The sequence below is a fragment of the Squalius cephalus genome (genome assembly GCF_949319135.1).
Source record: "Squalius cephalus genome assembly, chromosome: 15".
NCBI classification, from domain to species: Eukaryota; Metazoa; Chordata; class Actinopteri; order Cypriniformes; family Leuciscidae; genus Squalius; species Squalius cephalus.
Window position 1 is genome coordinate 3,372,739 of NC_137136.1, and position 20,241 is coordinate 3,392,979.

General features: G+C 36.7%; 3 protein-coding genes across 4 annotated transcripts in view; all 3 read right to left on the bottom strand.

Moving 5' to 3' along the window:
• Positions 1-165: 165 nt before the first annotated feature.
• Positions 166-4,134, bottom strand: LOC307172358 (leukocyte elastase inhibitor-like). 2 transcript variants are annotated; one of them, XM_079894672.1, is made up of 7 exons: positions 3,974-4,134; positions 2,857-3,033; positions 2,174-2,335; positions 1,970-2,087; positions 1,606-1,748; positions 1,351-1,518; positions 166-1,238 (listed from the first exon to the last, which is right to left on the bottom strand). In XM_079894672.1, exons 2-7 carry the CDS (start codon positions 3,022-3,024, stop codon positions 834-836), a joined length of 1,164 nt encoding a protein of 387 aa, XP_079750798.1. In that variant the 5' UTR covers positions 3,025-3,033; positions 3,974-4,134; the 3' UTR covers positions 166-833. The 2 variants fall into 2 exon arrangements, with proteins under 2 accessions (XP_079750798.1, XP_079750797.1); XM_079894671.1 differs by having other exon boundaries at positions 3,820-3,994.
• LOC307172354 (leukocyte elastase inhibitor-like) overlaps positions 172-20,241 on the bottom strand; it is a 99,225-nt gene continuing 79,155 nt past the window's right edge. Inside the window, exon 9 of the mRNA XM_079894667.1 lies at positions 172-798. The gene's annotated coding sequence lies outside the window, so the exon portion shown is untranslated. The remainder of the gene's footprint in view (positions 799-20,241) is intronic.
• Positions 15,152-19,557, bottom strand: LOC307172364 (leukocyte elastase inhibitor-like). Its single transcript, XM_079894679.1, has 7 exons — positions 19,521-19,557; positions 19,199-19,375; positions 18,642-18,821; positions 18,438-18,555; positions 17,948-18,090; positions 17,707-17,874; positions 15,152-15,585 (listed from the first exon to the last, which is right to left on the bottom strand). The coding sequence occupies exons 2-7, from the start codon at positions 19,364-19,366 to the stop codon at positions 15,172-15,174; spliced, it is 1,191 nt and encodes a 396-aa protein (XP_079750805.1). The 5' UTR covers positions 19,367-19,375; positions 19,521-19,557; the 3' UTR covers positions 15,152-15,171.

Sequence of the window (20,241 nt, forward strand, 5' to 3'; positions counted from 1 at the left end):
AATACTGTAAACCACTTTGGATAGTAGCATCTGACAAGTGACAGCTTGCTTTTTACTTTCTTACTAAATACAACTTTGCGCATTCACATGATATTTAACATTGACTAAATCCGTGACACCCCTTTCCACACCTTTTCAGAAAGAGAGTTTGACCACAGTTTATTTGTAACAGCAGTTTTTTATTAAATTACAATTAAAAACTCAAACAAAGCAGGTTTTATTGAATAATTGTAAAGATGTATTTAATTTATGCTGAATATACCGTTGCAGTGAATGCTTACACATAATATGTAGCCTCATAAATGTTTAGGTAAATGATAGATTTGATTACATGTACAGTAGCATGAAGAGACCCGTCCAAACCCAAAACCTGAATGAAACTCAGGACGACTGCAATGCATTTCATTTCTTTGATCATAAACTTGTTAACACTTATCCAGCTTGTGCATGTAAAGAGAGAAAAATGTCTGTTACTTTGAATGTAAACGTATCTTTTTTATTTTATTTCTGAGCTAAATGTTGTGAGGTTTAGACTGATTGCAGCACTTATAGAAATGAAAATGCTCAATTGAAAGTTCAAATCTTTACAGTAAGTTTTCGAGTACTTCAATTTAAACTAAATGAAAATGAGAAATGATGCCTTCGCAAACAAGCTGAAATAAAGAGTTTTCTATTTTCTTTTAATGTCAGTTAATGTTTATTTTATTTCAAATTATTTTTTTATGGTTTTAGTTAATGTTAATAACCCTGTTGGCACATACATTTTTCTTAAACCAAATGATTTCTAGTAGAGTTGTCCTACAGCTGGAAGCGTCTCATGCAGCAGGACTCACTCATGGAGAACAGAAGCGTCCGTAAAACAAAATGCTCTTGGTTGGATTGTGTCGGATGAAGAAAAGGAAAGGATGGTCTGCATTGAAGACCTGCGGTTTGATATAACACATAAACATCATGACGGCACCGGTGGCTGCAGCCGCTTCGGTTCCTTCCTCGTTGACTTCAACAAAGGCTTTATGGATCACCTTCGACACCACCAGGTCTTTGTTGGAGGACATGCCTGAAAGATTCACCTTCTGTGGGTCGAAAACATCCTCCATTCCCATGCTGATCAGAAGACTCTTCATGTCGTAGGTTTCCTCCATCTTAAATCTGGGCAGAGACACTTCAACCTCTTTTTTACGCATGACTTCTGGTTTGGTCCATTCCATGAGCTTCTCGTAGGTCAGTGCCTTTTCAAGCTGGATAATAAGAGAGACATGTCAGATGAATAGTTGAAATGGTCAAAATGAAAACTGCTCCATAAGTAAACATCTGGCTGGTCACGGCTGGCTAATTAAGCATTCAAATCACCTTCTGAAGGCCAGTGGTGTCGTCTTCCATCTCGTTAGGAAGGATGATCAACATACTGAGATTATTCCCGTCATACGGCAGCTCCAGAACCTGACTGTTGATCTCTGGGATGAAGGTTAGAGGAAAGTCCTCCTTTTGATACATCATCTTCACTGGTTTAGTTTGATTCTGCCAAGCATCAATGGAAACACATTATAACCCCTCAGATTTCATCATGACTGCTAAAAATATTTTAAAAAGAGCATGAAATCTCACCTTGTTCAGCTTAAACTGCCCATCTCTGGTGGATTCCTTTGGGAATTTCTTCTCCCAGTTTCCCTTGAAGTAGATGGCATTCACCAAAACCAGTTTCGTCATCCCATCGATGGCTCCCTGTGGCACCAAGTCCTTGATCTTCTCTAAAATACAAATGGACATTGTTCACTTTGAGCAGTGATTTGAACGGGTTGGTTTGATATTGTTACTATAAAGCTCAACTCAAGAACCCATGAAGCCAAACATGGCCCTTGAAAAGACATTTTTGCTGAAACTAAAGTGCTGCAAATAACATGAAATAACTTTTACTTGTAAGAGTGTAGAGTAAGTTTAAAATTGAGAATAAGTTTATGCTGGATTTCACCTTGTGTTTTTGTCTCCACCCATTGGTTGATGTTGACACGAGCAGCCTCTGATTGGTTCTTGAAGTCCACCTTCTCCAGTCCGGCTTCATAGTAGCTTTTTGCGTCATTGAGGAATTTCTGTAATACAGCAAACCGATTGAGGTGGAAGTGATATTAGAGTTGAGAACATTTCCAGAACCTCCAGTGAATAAACCGAGTCTTACCTCAACAAACTGGTAGGATTGCTCTCCGTAGAGGCGGTTGGCGAGACTCAACACATACGGGACTCCTGGTTTGTTCAGATCACTCATAAACTTTTTGAAGCTGGAATGAATTTGGTCCTCAGGTTTTTTTCCGGTTACTGGAGGATTGTTAAAACCCAGGACCTACACAGCATTATTATGGTAGAATAGAATTAATAAAGATAATCTCACTATTTTGATAACTTCAGTTGTGTGAATGCACTACTTAAATACCCATTAGAATAAATAAAAATAAAAATGCACTAGAAAAGAGTGATTATAGTTGCCACTGTTTATACAATGTTGGAACTCAAATTACACTTATTGGGTCTCAGTCTGGAAACACAATTTCTTTTTTGTGAATGAACTTTTACATGTACTGTTACTGTTACTAACTGTTTAATGTTGCATTTTTCTGAATGTAAGTTCTTGGAAATACCTTCCCATCATGGGATCACTTTATGGATCATTTATAAAATCTGATTACATTTTTTTTTTATTAAACAGCTTGCAAACATTTTATTTCCAGAGAAAAAAAAAAAAAAACTTGTTAAACATGAAATTATTATGCAATCATGTAAGGAATTTCTCTTGGTCACTTCCTGGTCCCTCTGTCTCAGTCTACTCTCATCACCCTCTTTTAAAAGTATATTGTGTGAGATCACCTTAATCATCTGATCTGCTGTGTTTCCTCTTGCACCGAGCGACACCATGGCCAGAGCCGAGGAGATGCTGACAGGAGAGAAGAACACATTTCCTGATGCGTTTCCTCCGCTGATCTTCTTGAACAGGTTGAGGGAGAACTGTGTGTTTGCTGCAGTCAAAGGCTCCATTTTCACAAGCTAGAAAGTAAGAGAGAGAGAGAGAGATGATCAGCATAACAAAGTGGAAATAATTAAATCACAATCACAGCATTGCTCAGTTCAGTTGTCATTATATGCAAAGTAAGAAACAGTCAATCAATGCTTATCTCTCAAATGACATCAGTTTTCTTAAAATCAGAACAGTAGTTCAACAGATTGCATAATTAATCACTACACATTCAGAACTACAAATCTGTTGTTCCATTAACAGCTTGTTTCATTGCATCTATCATTGAATGCATCCGCATTTTTACATTTCCGTTGAATGAACAGTTTAATGACTGAGTGACAGCCTGTCTAGAATGCGCAGAGACTTTCATCAGCAGTTGCCTCTCGTAAAGTGAGATTCAAGAAACTAACTGTTATATAACAATGGCCTAACAAGCTCATTGTCAGGTTTATGTTGTGTAACGTGCTTTTTAGTTTCGGTTTCATTACTGAACATGTAGGCTACTCGTATTTGTGCCTGCTGACCACAGCGTAACACTTATTTATTTAGCAATAAATAAATAAATGGAGATAAAAACGCATATCGCGCTGTTAAGTCACTCAAAATTACCTCAAGGGAAATTCCTTCACCATGACAGCCCTACTTGTTTCTTGGTTATTTTGACAGTAGGCTAGGCTACTGACGTAATCACAGTCTTGCTCATCCCGATTTAAAATCCTAAATATCAAACATGTTTGATGTGATCGGGGCAAGCCCGATGTGTTTGAGAGCAGATCGGGAGGTGCAAGATTTGATCTGTGAACGCCTCACATTACCAGATAATCTGCGCCGAACATCGGAACCGATCGAGGTCACCAACAAGATTTTTTCTCCGATTCTCAGGTGGGGAAAATCGGGGATAAATCGGCCTAAAACTCCTGTAGTGTGAGCCAGGCATAAAAACAGAGAAGTTAAAAGCATTACCATTACCTAGAGTTTGAAGTTTCCCCTTGAATGAATGATCTGCTGAGTGTCATTCATTCTTATAAACGTTGCCTCCAAAGCCTCGCCCTGAAGAGCCCGTCCTCTAAAACTAATCCAGCCCGTTCTGTCGCTTTGAATGTCGACGGGAATGTAGTCAAGGATAGGAGTGGAAACTGCTGTCAGGACAGATGTTTCAAATGCAGTAGATCCGCGATCCACAAAACAAAAGCAAATATCGGCATTCCTTAATTGTTGCTTAATAAATTCAACATCTGTATAATTTCCGTTCTAGTTCTGTAAAAGTCAGATATCAAGCTGTCAGAGTGTGCAAACAGGGAACGTTCTTCGACAACGTTTCTCTCAAGGTTATAAACAAAAAAGTTCTTTTAAAGGGTTAGTTCACACAAAAATGAAAATTATCCCATAATTTACTCACCCTCAAGCCATCCTTCTTCCTTCAGCCAAACACTAAATAAGTTATTAAAAATGTTCTGGCTCTTCCAAGCTTTATAATGGGAGAGAATGGTACCTGAGATGTTGAAAACCAAAAAAGCGCATCTATCCATCATAAAAGTAATCCATACGGCTCCAGGGGGTTAATAAAGGCCTTCTGAAGCCATTTTTAATATAACTCTGATTGTGTTCGGCTGAAAGAAGAAAGTCATCTAGGATGGATAGATATGGGATATATCTAGGATATATATACACACACACGCACACACACAAATACAAAGCAGCATAATTTAATTTTTTTAAATTGATTTAATCCTGACAAATGAAGTTTGGCATTGGCTGTTCTCAATTCTCAGTCTAATAAATCATTCAACATGTTCAGTAATGTTCTATAATATTACTTAATTTGATTTAAGCCAACAAGGATTAATCTGTGTCGTCATCATGTCATTTCCCATGATGAACAAGCTGGACTGCATTTTTAACCAGCATGCACCCTTTGAATCTTATTATTATTGTTCCTAAAATTGTTGTTTGATAGTGTAGTTTATTAATAATAATAATAAAAAAAACATGCACCTGGCAGTGATAATTTCTGTGAATGATATAATTCTCAAACGACCCTCAGTGACGTGTGTTTTCTCTGAAATATTTTCAAATGTGGCAATGTTCATATTTATTCTTATTCATATATCCTACAGGCATATTTCTGTCAGTGTGTGTGTGTGTGTGTGTGTGTTTAATATCAGGTTGCTCCAGCAGTCACTGAAATACTGTAAACCACTTTGGATAGAAGCATCTGATCAATGACAGCTTGCTTTTTACTTTCTTAATAAATGTAACTGTGAGCACATTTAACATTGTCTGAAAGCAGTTGTATTTATCTATAAAAATACCCAAAACTAGGAGTAATAACATCCTTAAAATAAATAAATAAATGTCTACACAATTGAGAGTGCATGTGATCAACATTAATTGAGGCATTTCTGTAATGTTGAAAATGCAAGGTAAGGGAAAAATATATTAAATGAAAACTAGGCCTATCTCTATTCCTGTTTTGTACATTCATTCATTATGGAATTTTTTCCACGAAATTTTGTCATAAAATGTGGCAATATTAATTTTGTGCCAAATACATTTTAATTTGAAGCCAAAGAATGCCAGTTATGACTCTGCAAACCACAAGATGTTCTTGAAAAAGATTTCAGGTTTTGGCTCAGAAGGTTTCTTCTCACAGTAGTTTTTAGGTTTGTTCATGCTTATTGGAAAAAAATAATTGTTTAAAGATTGCACATATGAAATAAAGCAACTTTAGATTTATACTGAAATGAATAGTCATTGTGCACTGTAAAAAAAAATATGCCTCTCCAACATAAAAATTTCTAGTGACCCGTTGCACCTAAAATTTTTAGTTGGCCCAATTTAAGTTGCAGAAACCAACTTCTTTGTGTTGTGCTGACTACCCCTGCATGTAGACTGAGCTTGAAATAGAATGTTGTGTCAATTAAATATTTTCTGTTGACTAAACATAGCTTGTTGGGCCAACAAGCAGACTCAAATTGAAATAAAATGTTGTATTAATTAAATATTTCATGTTGGCCAAAAAGTCTATTTTTCATTAATGTTGGTCAAAAAATCTATTTTTCGTTATTTCAAATAAATAACACACTATGCTCTGATAAAGTACATTTTATGTATTTATTTAAATCCATATGAACTTGTCTGTCATGCTAATAAAATAGCATGGCATATCACTCTTAGTCAATAGCTGTACTGGAAAAACAAATATCTGCTTTACAAAATGAAACTCGAAACTTACACTTACAGTGTTAAAATGTATTCCGTTAGTAATGTGCATATTTCACACTTTCAAAAGTGTTATTTTAACTCCAAAATGGAGGGAGTCATATATACATTTCAGGAGTGTTAAATTTGACTCAAATTGAGTTTGTATTTATGAGATGTGCTTTTTGACAAAAGGAATCTTTTCAGAAATAAAAGCAAAGCATTTAACCTATTGATAACAATGAATGCACATCAAAACAATCCAGAAAGTTAAAATGTAACCTTAGTCTGGGATCATAGTAGAATTCTGTTCATTGTAATGTTAAAAATAAAGGCAAAATGCAAACAGTTGTTTTAACAAACTAGTTTTTATTAACAAACAAGTCCCTTTACATCATAGGTTAACTTTTAAAATAAATGAAGGCAAAATATAGACATTTCTGCCATATGTGAAAGCTGCTCATCAAATGGTCTGTTATCTCTGTAATACTTCAAGTCCTGTACATGTCAGTGAATGTAAGTCCTGTGTCAGTGAAGTTGAGTCAATACCTTCGACTTTGCAACAGTACAGCAACAACATTCAACAGATGAAAAACAGTTGCAGGATACGAGTGGATCAGTTGTGTCCAATTGCTAACAGTAAAGTTCAGTGCATAGTTGTTTCACAGAGAAGGAAAGGCTGTGCAGATCCAACTTTCTCGAAAAATCCTGTAGTGCTGGTTCCCTAGAGTAGACAACACAAAACCAGACCATTTACAATTAATATTTGTGTTTTATAAATACAGCAAGTTTATGGTGGAAAAAAGTTCAATCATCTTAGACTTTCGTGACTCAAACAATAAACTATTTTGGTTAGATTAAGACTTGAATTTACTGATTTCCAAGTAAATTAAAGACTTAATTCATCCAAAAATATAAATTCTGTCATTAATTATTCACCCTTATGTTGTTCCAAACCAGTAAGAGTTTTGCTCATCTTTGGAACACTTAATGATGATATTTTAAAATTTCTGTCCCTTCATCGACAGCCTATTCAACTATCACTTCCAAAGCCACAGAAAGGTATAAAGGAAATCATAAGTAATCATGTGACTCAAGTGGTTTAACCTCAATTTTTTTTTTATGAAGCAACAAGAGTGCTTTGTTTGCACAAAAAAACAACAACAAAAAACTTAACTTTATGTACTAATTATTAATCTTCGATGCACGCTCACTTAACAACATCTGCTTTCGCATCAACAACATGCACAACTCGTAATGTTCTCATGAACGCATGTTGGAAATTTATATTTTCTAAATTAAGTGGTAAATGTTTTGTTGCTGCAAACACAGCACTCGCGTAGTTTAATAAAATGTATGTTAAACCACTGGAGTCGCATGGAGTACTTTAATGATGTACCTTTACACCTTTATGGGGCTTGAACGTGGTATTTGCGTAGACTGTCAATGGAGGGACAGGAAGCTCTCAGATTTCATTAAAAATATCCTCATTTGTGTTGTAAAGATGAAAGAAAGTCTTACATGTTTGGAACGAGATGAGGGTAAGTAATGACATAATTTCCATTTGTAGGTGAACTAACCCTTTAGGAATAAATTTAGACACGCACCTTAAGAAATCTCACTAAATAGTCAGCTGACGGAAGAATCTTTGTTCCCTTCTTGTGGCTTTGTGATGTTGGAGGCAGGTGATGGGCAGAGATTTCCCAATCAGTTGAGTCTAAAATTAAAAAAGCAAGACAACATCTACCTGTCAAATCATGAAAACAATTGGTTTGAAAACTAATTTTATTTAAGGAAAAGGAAAAGTAACTTTTGTAAAGTAATTTGACTGGACAAATTCAAAATGACTGTTATGAAACACAAAAAATCTAGTTATACCAAATAGCAACAAAGCTTTTTTTAAATGTTTATGCACATGATTATCTCAAATGTTATCTGTAAAATCTGACCCTCACCAGGTTCTAGTCTGCACAGCCTTTAAAGACCAAGCCTGGTTAGCCTTAACCACTTGGTGCAGCATGGAAATGCTCCTAGCAAACACAAATAGCAAATACATTTAAACATGAAAGCATATCCAAACATCAACCAAAATTGAATCTGATAAATACATTTTCATAAACATTTAATCTTAAAGAATTACTTAACGTTACACATTCTAAGAAAATTTGTTTTTCAGTTAACGTTAGGTTTCAGTTAAGATAAGTTAGGTGTGCTGGCAAACGAAAGTAAAATATGGTTTGAGGATAAATACATTATGATATTTGCACATCACAAATATTGTCATAAAACAAAATAACATTATAAAATACATATTGTAAATGAGTTAAAACACTTACTCTGTGTTTTCACCGTTAAAAGCAAACTCCGTGTCTGCACTGCGTCACGAGTCAAAGAAGATACAGGGCCTAACGTTAGTCTGTGACAAAGGTTTAGGCGCACACATCACATAAATATCGTTATAAAACAATATAATGCCATGAAATACATGTTGTAAATTAGGTTAAAAACACTTACTTTCGGTGTTTTCCCTGTTAACGTTACAAGCAAACCTTCTCGTCGTCAGCTCCGTATTGAGTCAAAGATGTCGCCTTTGAGAAAGGTTTCAGCTCGTTTAAGCACACAGAGCATTTAAATTTCTCTATAAATCAATATGTTATAAAATACATATTGTAAATTAGATAAAACACTTACTTTCGTCGTTTCTCTGTTTAAAAGCAACCTCACCCTGGTCTGCTCCGCATCGCGCGTCAACGAAAATGCCTTTCTGAGAACGATTTAGCCATTTACAGCACATACATATTGTAATAAAACAATATAATGTTATAAAATGCATATATAAATGCGATAAAACACTAAATATCTGTGTTTTCCCTCCTCGTATGCCTTGCATCGTGAGTCAAAGAAAATGGCGTCTGTGAAAAAAGTTTCGTCGCGCTTCTTTGCGCATGCTCAGACGATTACGCTGTTCCCTCTTGCTCGGCCAACATAATATTTTTTGTGCAACGTTAAAAGTTCTGTGAACACAATTATTTATTTTCTCTTGATGAACATTTTGTAGTACAGTCATGGAAATCATGCAATCATTGACCAAACATATTTTTTCTTTTTTGACACAACCATTATGTTGAGCCAACATGTATTTCCTCATTTGTACAACTTTTCGCATCAATCATTTTTTACAGTGTGTGCATGTGTGCGTTACACAGATAGACGCATGTATGAATATCTACATTTGAAAGACTTCAGCAGATGATTTTGCTAAACTAACACAATACAACAAGACGGAGTCAGCTAACACGATATTAAAAGGTTACCATAGTAAAAGTATTTAAAGGAGTCATGACCTAGTATTACCTTGGATACCTACTGCTGTATTATAGTCTTTCAGGCCCTTCTAAAAAAGAAAAGTGAAAAAAAAATAAACACAGAGCTCCTCAGACCCTTATTTCTGAAGGCATTATTGTCTCGCGAGATCTGATGCGATATTTTGGCTGTCGTGGACAGTCATTTTAATAATGCAAATGAGGGGCACGTTGATTGGTGGCAGGAAGGAGGGGGTTGACACCGCAGGTGACGCTTTAGCATATCATTACAAAATGACATCATGGCGCAAATTATGAATGAACCCGACCTGGCCGCGACCGGCTTCCCGGCCAGTGTATAAGTATGAGGCGCCGTTTAGGGCTTAAATCAAACTTCATTCACGCACACATATATGAAACACGCTTGCATACATACTAAGTAGTCACACATACATGTATATGAACTCTCCACGCACATACTCATATGAGACGCGAGCACGCACACACACACACACACACACACACACATTAACTAGACGGCGCCTCATATATAAGCGTTAGGCAATCAATATACAATAGCCGAATTCATGATGATCTCAGTCATTTGTTGTTTGCAAAGTAACGTTAGCAGCCATTCCCCATGTTTACCTCGAAGCTAATACTCCCGCTAGCATACAATAGCCGCATTAGCAGTTGGCTGCTGTTTGTTACACAGAGTAGAGCAATAAAAACACATTCTTACTGTTTCAATTGCAGGCAAGTGTCTGATTGTTGAAAATGGCCCCTTTTTCCCGAGCTTCGATGCCAACTTCGCCTGATATTGCCTCAAATTTGTGAAGGATTCCGGCGTAAAATGTTTAGTTAGCACAGACACATAACGTTAAGCCAGTGGGAAGGGTTGTAGGAACCGCGTCATTAAAAATGAATTTAATCCACTGGTCCCTGACAGCTTGGTCCGTTCTTGGGAGAGAAAACACATTTACATGTTGATTCTGGCAGTCAACAACAGAGCAACTCAGTGTGCACTACGTTTCTGCTTCTTTCTCGACTGAATATGAGGGGAGGAGGGGCGCCAGGGCGCACTTCCTGCGGCAGGTCTGCGGTGTACATATATGGTATATCCTGCCCCGTCATGACGTCAAGTCGGAGCTGAAATCAAAATCTCGTATTTGAGTGCGCGTGCACGCGCGCTGGTTTATGAACCCTGGGGTAAACGAACGCTTCACTTTTAAATATCGGCTTCCCGGCCAGTGTATAATCGTTAGGCAATCATAACATACATTGATTCTCGTGGAAAAGTGAAAATTGCAGGTCATGACTCCTTTAAGCACATTAGCTGTTTTTATAGTTTTTTAAAGATAGGCTATATTGTACTTACAAAGAGCAGCATCTAGCTGATAAAATATTTTAAATCTCAGAAAAATAGAAATAGAAATATCAATACTCACTTGGGACTTGGCCATAATTTTGGATTTTTTGTGACCACAGAGAGTCAGGACCTCAATTTAACGTCTCATCCAAAGGACGGTGCTCTTTGACAGTATAGTGTCCCCATCACTTTATGGGGCGTTAGGACCCACACAGACCACAGGATGAACAGCGCCCCCTGCTGGCCTCACTAACAACTCTTCCAGCAGCAACCTGTTTTTCCCAGGAGTCTCCCATCCAGGTACTGACCAGGCTCAACCCTGCTTAAATTCAGTGGGCAACCAGTCTTGGGCTACAGGGTGATGTGGCTGCTGGATCAGTGCATGGGGTCTATTTTACCTGTGGAACATGCACGACTATGCCTTCTTGGATATAAATCAGTGCCCTTATTAAGATTGGTTGTCTCACAGCTGCCAGGAGGATTTTACGCAACTGGAAATGCCCAAAAAACCCTAGACCTGAAAGATTGGATTGATGGGATGATTGAAATTGCTTCATATCAGAGCATGCTGGGGAGAGTGTAGTGAGGGAGAAATTAAAAACATGGGATCATTTTTGGCAGCATTTAAAAATGGAGTGAATAAGTAGGACTTCTTAACAATTGTTTAATTTCCATGTGCTTTTGTTTTGATTGAATTCCAATGGTGGTGACTAGTGGCTGAATATGTAATTGCAAAGGTGATTACTGAATACTGTGGTGATGAACTAAGTTTTGAATTGTGACAAATCCCCCGAAACGATCAGCCTTCACTTTAAGCTTTCATTTTGGAGATTTTTTGGATAATAGAAGAGCAGGAGAAGTGCAAATCAAGTGTTTCAGAACTTGCAAAAGCTGTCAAAAGAGACTGTTTCATCTCACACTGCAAGACACAATGTGCCGAAGTGAAATGCATTGATCTAACAGCATCTAAAATGTATGGCATTACAAGGGGAAGGAGTACAGTGAGAAGTGTCTGGTCTCCGCTTACCCCTTTTCCACCAGAATGGTTCTGCAGGACTAATGAGTAGAACAGCATTAACACTTCAGCTACTATTAACTAATATGGAAACAAGCTTAACTAATCAGTAAGTAATATCGAATGTAGGACTAACGCCCGTTTCAAACATACTCCGTTTGCAGTGTGTATGCGGTGCGTGTTGCGGTGCGTAGGCTATGCGGTGCAGGAGCAGCACATGCTAGTGCTTTCACATACGGTATGCTGCGTTTGCAGTGCGTAACTGATCCGCGGCTGTACCACAAACACATACTCACTATTTTTATTTCAAATCCAGAAGTTATGCAGAAACTTTTATTAAAAAAAGGTTTTGTCAGCATTGCGATTCTCTTTGTACACATATACACTCTTTAATGGACGTATGTACGTTTAAACACAATTTAAACATAGCTAGGCCTATTATTCCATGCATTACTTCTACTTATATTAAGTTGCTCCAGCAAGTGGTCAAATGTTTAACCATGTACAGGGTACCTTGCTTTACCCTGGTCTTAATCTTATTATTATACATTACTGACACTCTCCTCCAATTTAATTTCAAGTAAAAAGATGACTGTGAAAAAAAAGTAGTATTTATTTAAATACATTTATGGTGAGATTACTACATTTTTTTTTATTAAACGCATTTATGGTGAGATTATTATATTTTCATGTCAATTTGTGTTCATTTTGACCACGAACCATGCGCTGTCACTTTAACCCTTGTGTTATGTTGCGGGTCAATTTGACCCGTTTAGATTTTCTAGTTGTTGGAAATACTGGTTAACCTATGTTTTTTTTCTTGATATTTTGTGACTTTTTCTCATTTATCATCATGAACATGCATGCAAAGTTTCAACATGCTGGTGTTTTTTGACATATACAAACAAAATTACTGTTCCTTTCGTGATGTTTGCGGGTCAATTTGACCCGCATATTTTAACGCTCTAAGGCAACTGTACGGACCCAAAATAATAACATTTCTTGGTTATATTTTGTTATTTTATTTTTTTTACTACTTTATGAAGCTAAAAAATTTAGTTTTCCACACTTATTTCAATGCAGAAAAATATTTTGTCAGCCACAGATGGTAAAAATTACCTATCATTTATTTTTTCAAGCTACCTGAAATAACATTAAACCTTTTATTTTTTTCTTGATATTTTGTGACTTTTTCTCATTTATCATCATGAACATGCATGCAAAGTTTCAACATGCTGGTGTTTTTTGACATATACAAACAAAATAAATGTTCCTTTCGTGATGTTCGCGGGTCAATTTGACCCGCATATTTTAACGCTCTAAGGCAACTGTACGGACCCAAAATAATAACATTTCTTGGTTATATTTTGTTATTTTATTTTTTTGCTACATTATGAAGCTAAAAAAATAGGTTTTCCACACTTATTTCAATACAGAAAAATATTTTGTCAGCCACAGATGGTAAAAATTACCTATCATTTATTTTTTCAAGCTACCTGAAATAATATTAAACATTTTTTTTCTTGATATTTTTTTACTTTTTCTCATTTATCATCATGAACATGCATGCAAAGTTTCAACATACTGGAGTTTTTTTTTTTTTTTTTTTGACAAATACAAACAAAATTACTATTACGTCTGTGATGTCCATCATAGGCAGCTATTCAAAAGCAACTGTACAGACACAAAATAAAAACATTTATTTTATGTATGTCAGGGCATTAACTCCAGTTCTAAAGTGTAAGTGTATCTAAAAGTGCTCTAACCCAAACCAAACACACTTGAAAAAGCTAAATCATGGTGTTCAGAATTAATTGCAAATTACAAATGAAAATCTTTGACAGACACAAATAGTAAAATAAGCTATCATTTATATATTCAAGATATCTGAAATATCTTGAGACTTCGACATAGACAGCAGGAAAAATGAGCTCAGATTAATTGATTAATTGTTCAGTTATGATGTTCTAAGCAAAAAAAAAAAAAAAAAAAAAAAAAAAAGTTGAACAAATGTATATGCAAATATATATAAATATAACGTATATTCAAATTTTAAATAGCTTTAAAAAATGGTTAAAACACATTTTCATTAAATCATATCTTCAGATATATATTTTTTGGAATATTTGACAAATGCTGATATTAAAAGTTTACAGTTTGAACCTGAATCTTTGTTGTTTTTCATAGTGTGATTTTTGAGGAATTGTATTGAATCCAATGCGGGTCAATTTGACCCGGACCATAAGGGGAGTGCACAGAATTCCAACATAACACGAGGGTTAATTCAGCGCGTGCAGCACAGCAGAAATAGACTCGGTGCGGAAACGATCTCTGCACTGCTGTATACGCATGTGCACATGGAACCGATCGCCGGACCGCATCCGCCTGCAAACGGTAGTTTAAGATAGTTCCTAAGTAGGTAATCAATAATTACTTAAATGAGATTGGCATCATTAGGAACTAAAAGGTAATCATGACAAATTATAAAGAATTACTAATTAATTACTAATCACAACATTAACGTGGCTGAGACATTGACGTGTGTTTTTTTACTCTCAACATGGTCATAAAATGCAACATGAATTACTCAAGTGTTACCTAGTCACTACTATGCAGGAACTACTAGTGATCTGGACCATTATTTTAAAGTGAAAAACATCTTTTTCACTTTAAAATAATGGTCCAGGTCAAGTTCTTGAAGATTGTCTTTTTTTTTTTTTTACTCAGAACCTGGTCAAGTACCGACCTGATAACACTTGAGTAATTAGTGATGCATTTTATGACTATATTCAGAGTAAAAATGATGAGTGATTACGTCTCAGACACACAATAATGTTCTTTATAATTTGTCAGTTAGTTAATAGTTATTAATGAGGAAATATCATTAAGTAATTATTGATTACCTAATAAAGAACTATCTCCTAAATTTGATATTACTAACTGATTAGTTAAGCTTGTTTCTATATTAGTTAATAGTAGTAGCTGAAGTATTAATGTTGTACTACTCATTAATCCTGCATTACTTCCTGCAGTTGCTTATTAATGATGGGCCATTATTATTATTATTATTATTATTATTATTATAAAGTGTTACCCAAAATAATCCAATATATATATATTTTTTTTTTACATTATTTGTATTTTGTGCAGAACTGTATCAAGATTCTTAAATTACTCTGTAAGTAAACACATACAGACAATTTCACTCAATTATTTACTAAAGACTTTATTTATCAGAGGAACAGAGTAATCTTGAATTATCACTTCATCATCACTATCTTCAAGGAGAACAGAGGCGTCCATAGAACAGAATGACATTGGAGGGATTATGCCGGATGAAGTAAAGGAACGGGTGGTCTGCAGTGAAGATTTTTGGGGGAGAGGATGGCCTTACAGATGTCACACCGATGCCGACGGCGGTGGCTGCAGCCGCTTCGGTTCCTTCCTCGTTGACTTCAACAAAGGCTTTATGGATCACCGTCGACACCGCTAGGTCGTTGTTGGAGGACATGCCTGAAAGATTCACCTTATGTGAGTCAAACACATCCTCCATTCCCATGCTGATCAGAAGACTATTCATGTAGTAGGTTTCCAGCGTCTTAAATTTGGGCAGAGACACTTGAACTTGCTCTAGGATCATCTTGCTGGGTTTGGTCCACTCCATGAGCTTCTCGTAGGTCAGGGCCTTTTCAAGCTGGATAATAAAGTGAGGCATGTTAATGTGTGTCTATCTGCATAAACTGGGGTCTGTTTGTACAGCATCAATGATGTGACGTTTATTTTATTGTATATGAATGGGCAATGCAAGTCATGGAGTCAGTAACTTGAATACACCTCTTCAATTGTATTAGATTAGTGGTTCTCAACGGGGTTGTTCAGAGAACAACGGGGGGTGTTGGAACAATATTTTTGAAAGGGGGGCATTCACGAGTTTACACCAAAGATCCAGGCAAGACACGATTAAACATGTAATTACTTGCAAAATAATTGCCTACGACATTCTAAAATCTGCCAGTTTAATGCGACATGTAAGCTATGCGACTCGATTATTTTTCCAGTCATAGACCAGCGCTCAAGCACTGACTAGAATCAGCATTCACATGCTCAAAAATGCGTTTCGCATTGACAGCAATCCAGTGCTGACTAGAATCACACAGCGGAGGAATGGAAAGTTGACAAGCCATTACAAAAGTATTGACTTAAGAACCACTTATAATATTTTCAAATATTTTCAATAAATCATGTTCCCATTCACTCCGGCGACAAATTTTCAAATGAAACTAAATTATATTATAAGGTAAAACTTTTATATTTTTAGGCATTAACTAATGCCAGTGCCTAATGCCAAAATGTTTTCTTTGTTCACCAAGTAATTTACTGGTCAGGCATTACTGTTTACTCGCAAGACCGGAAGAAGAAAATGACAATTTGATGAATAATTTAAATATATTCTGTAATCACAGTTTGGTAATGTATTAATTCCACCGTCACATCTGAGTACAAAACGCTGCTTATATAGTTTCAAGATAGTTAAAAATAATTATACAATAATAACATAATTGTTCATATGTGTTTATTCTTGTTAGAAGGTTTTTTTGTTTGTTTTACTGATTGTATTTATTTATTTATTTTCAAAAGTAAGGTTAATGTAAGCAGCTTCTTACAATACTCTCCTAAATCAGTGCCGTCGCCAGACCTCAATCTTAAGGGGGGCATATGAAATCCATGAGAGGGCACAATTATTATTAGCCTACAGTACCTATATTTAAAATAATCGTATACTCAATTCGCACAGCACGTAATCATCATGTTAAACATAACCAACAGCAATGTGACCAGGTAACCTATAGCCTACACCACATTACATAGAAGCAATGTTATGAATATCCATAAAACACTTGACTATACAACATATTAGATGTAACACCAGAAGCATCTCTCAAACATTGCATTTTAAAGCAGTCAACAGAGGGATATGCATTGCCATGAGACACACACACACACGCACGCACATACACATGCACAGAGACTTTGAACCTACAAGTGTTGTGCCGAATTTCGACCCCCTGCTAAATTTTTACCCCCCTCGTTGGAGTCACTACCTGATTGCCTAATCCTAACCCCACCCCTAATCCTAACCCCTCCCCCACAACTAATCCTAAACCTACCAATACTAGGGGGGTAATAATTTGGCGGGGGTCGAAATTCGGCACAACACCTGTGAAAACTCAGCCAGCTTTCCAAAATGCGCGGTAACTGTTGAGTGGCTACACTGTGTTAGAAGCTCTGGCAGATGAAGCAACCACAACACACTCCATAGTTTCAATGTTATGTGTACAAATAAAAGCCTTACATGTTTGTGTTTGATTTGTTCATTAAATAAATTCATTTTCTCTCCTCACAAACACATCAACCAGACTGAGCCAATAATGACTCGTTAAATAAGATCTGGGCTTCAAGCCTTCTGACAGCCAAAACGAAACGCGCACGTGATTGGACAGAAAGTGAGGCTTCATTTGTCGTTGATCACGTGTCTCTAGTAAACCAATACACACCCCGATACGGGGCTTCACTAGAAATTGTGTCGCATGTGCTATACGCACATCGAAGCTTCAGTGTCATACGTAACATCACTATTTTGTGGTTCTCCTTATGGATTACGATTCTGGATTGCCCCAATAAACAGCTGCATTTGGATCCTCAACCTGTGTGTGTGTATCTGAGCAGTTTGTGACAAGAGCACACTTAAAGGGTTAAACAACAATTCCAAATAATGAAACAAAGCACCATACTAGCAGAATCTGTGCTGTCTCACCTTCTGAAGGCCAGTTGTGTCATCTTCCATCTCATTAGGAAGGATGATCAACATACTGAGATTATTCCCGACATACGGCAGCTCCAGAACCTGACTGTTGATCTCTGGGATGAAGGTTAGAGGAAACGTTGACTTCTGGTGCATCATCTTCACTGGTTTAGTTTGAATCTGCCAAAAACACTTTATAACTGCTCTTTTTAAGACTGTTAAAATTATTTAAATAAAAAGCATGAAATCTCACCTTGTTCAGCCTAAACTGTCCATCTCTGGTGGATTCCTTTGGGAATTTCTTCTCCCAGTTTCCCTTGAAGTAGATGGCGTTCACCAAAACCAGTTTCGTCATCCCATCGATGGCTCCCTGTGGCACCACGTTCTTGATCTTCTCTAAGATACAAATGGACAAATTGTTTACTTTGATCAGTGATTTGAACTGATTCTCATAGGCCTAAATGAATTTACTGAATCTATAACACTCTATTGTTATGTAAGTCTAAAAAATAAAACACTATTAAAGCGTCTGTCTCAAAGTTCTTATGGAATAAAGGTCTTATGAACTTAATGGCCAAATAAAAACCGCAAAGTCAAAACTTTAACCTCAAAAGAACTTTATAGCTCAATTCAAGAACCCATTAAGCTGAACATGGTCCTTAAAATAAAATTTTGCTGAACTTAAAAAGCAGCAAAAATACATCAAATAATTTTTTGTGGAATAAGTTTATGCTGGATTTCACCTTGTGTTTTTTTCTCCACCCATTTGTTGATGTTGACACGAGCAGCCTCTGATTTGTTCTTGAAGTCCACCTTCTCCAGTCCGGATTCATAATATCTTTTTGCGTCATCGAGGAATTTCTGTAATACAGCAAACCGATTGAGTTGGAAGTGATATTAGAGTTGAGAACATTTCCAGAACTTCCAGTGAATAAACCGAGTCTTACCTCAACAAACTGGTAGGATTGCTCTCCGTAGAGGCGGTTGGCAAGACTCAACGCATACGGGACTCCTGGTTTGTTCAGCTCACTCATGAACTTTTTGAAGCTGGAATGAATTTGGTCCTCTGAATCATGATGTCCTGGAGTCGCGGCGTCGGGTTTGGGAGGGTTTTTAAAGCCCAAGACCTGCACAGCATTATTGTGGGTAGAATTAATAAAGATAACCTCACTATTCTGATATGTTTAACATATAAACTCTAAAAAAAAATGCTGGGTTGTTTCAACCCATGTTTGGGTGAAATATGGGCAAACCCAACCGTTTAAATTTTTTTTTAAATTCAGACCCAACTTTTTTAATTCAGTTTTTAACCCAACAGTTAGGTTTGTCCATATTTGATACAAACATGGGTTGAAACAACCCAGAATTTATAGAGTTAGTATTAAAAAACAATATATAATAGTTTAAAATACTTAACATGATGATGCATGAAACACACACATATAGCCTATATACACATTTTGAATTCTGAACTACTGGTCATACTACATAAGTGTGAGATCACCTTAATCATCTGAGCCGCTGTGTTTCCTCTTGCACCGAGCGACACCATGGCCAGAGCCGAGGAGATGCTGACAGGAGAGAAGAACACATTTCCTGATGCGTTTCCTTCGCTGATCTTCTTGAACAGGTTGAGGGAGAACTGTGTGTTTGCTGCAGCTAAAGACTCCATTTTCACAAGCTGAGCAAGAAATAGCAGTAGTTTTATCAACAGCAGATTTGAAGGTCTTCTTCATCATGACACACAATCTGTTTTAATTTAATGTTATTACTGTGTGGGTTACCATTGAAATTGCATACATAAAAGTACCTCTTAAAAGCATTACCTAGAGTAGTCGTCAGAAATGATGAAGTTTCCCAGCGTGTCTGAGGAGAGTGAATCTCTGGTTGTGGGTGTCGTTCTAATAAATGATGCCTCACCCTAAAGTGGTCAGCCTTGAAGCCCAATCAAGTAACATTCCCTGTACTTATTAAACTTATGTTTTCCCACCTGGATCAGCATAAGACTTAAATTGCATGATTCATTCTTCATTTGTTTATCATAAGTAAAAAAAAAAATAGCTGAAGAAACTGACCTGAACTCAAGAAATATAAATGATAATTGTATTAGTCATTCTTAATCATAATGTGTGTACAACCCAAAGTGATTATGCCCCACCTTCTGACCCTATGATTGATGGTGACTTCTTGACCTTTTTTGCAACACCCACGGCCCACCCAAGTCGTGCCCTAGCGATGACCTTGACCCCTCCAGGCCGGTGTCGCCTTTGACCTTGGCTATCCTCCAGGGATGAAAATTATGTATGACCAGTGACTAATTGGAATGTCTATGACCTTGTGAGTTAGCCTGGGAAAACCCAGACAAACTTCCGGCAAATTTAGATTTGCTCTGCAAGTAGTCTGGCAAAGAGCCCATTCAAGCCGATTTCTAATCCGTCCAAATCGAGAATCAGAAACGTTGAAGCGGGCTTTACACGATGACAATCGCTCTGATTGGTTTTAGGTCTATCCAATTGCGCTCAGAGGCGCTCAGAGCGACGTCCGTTG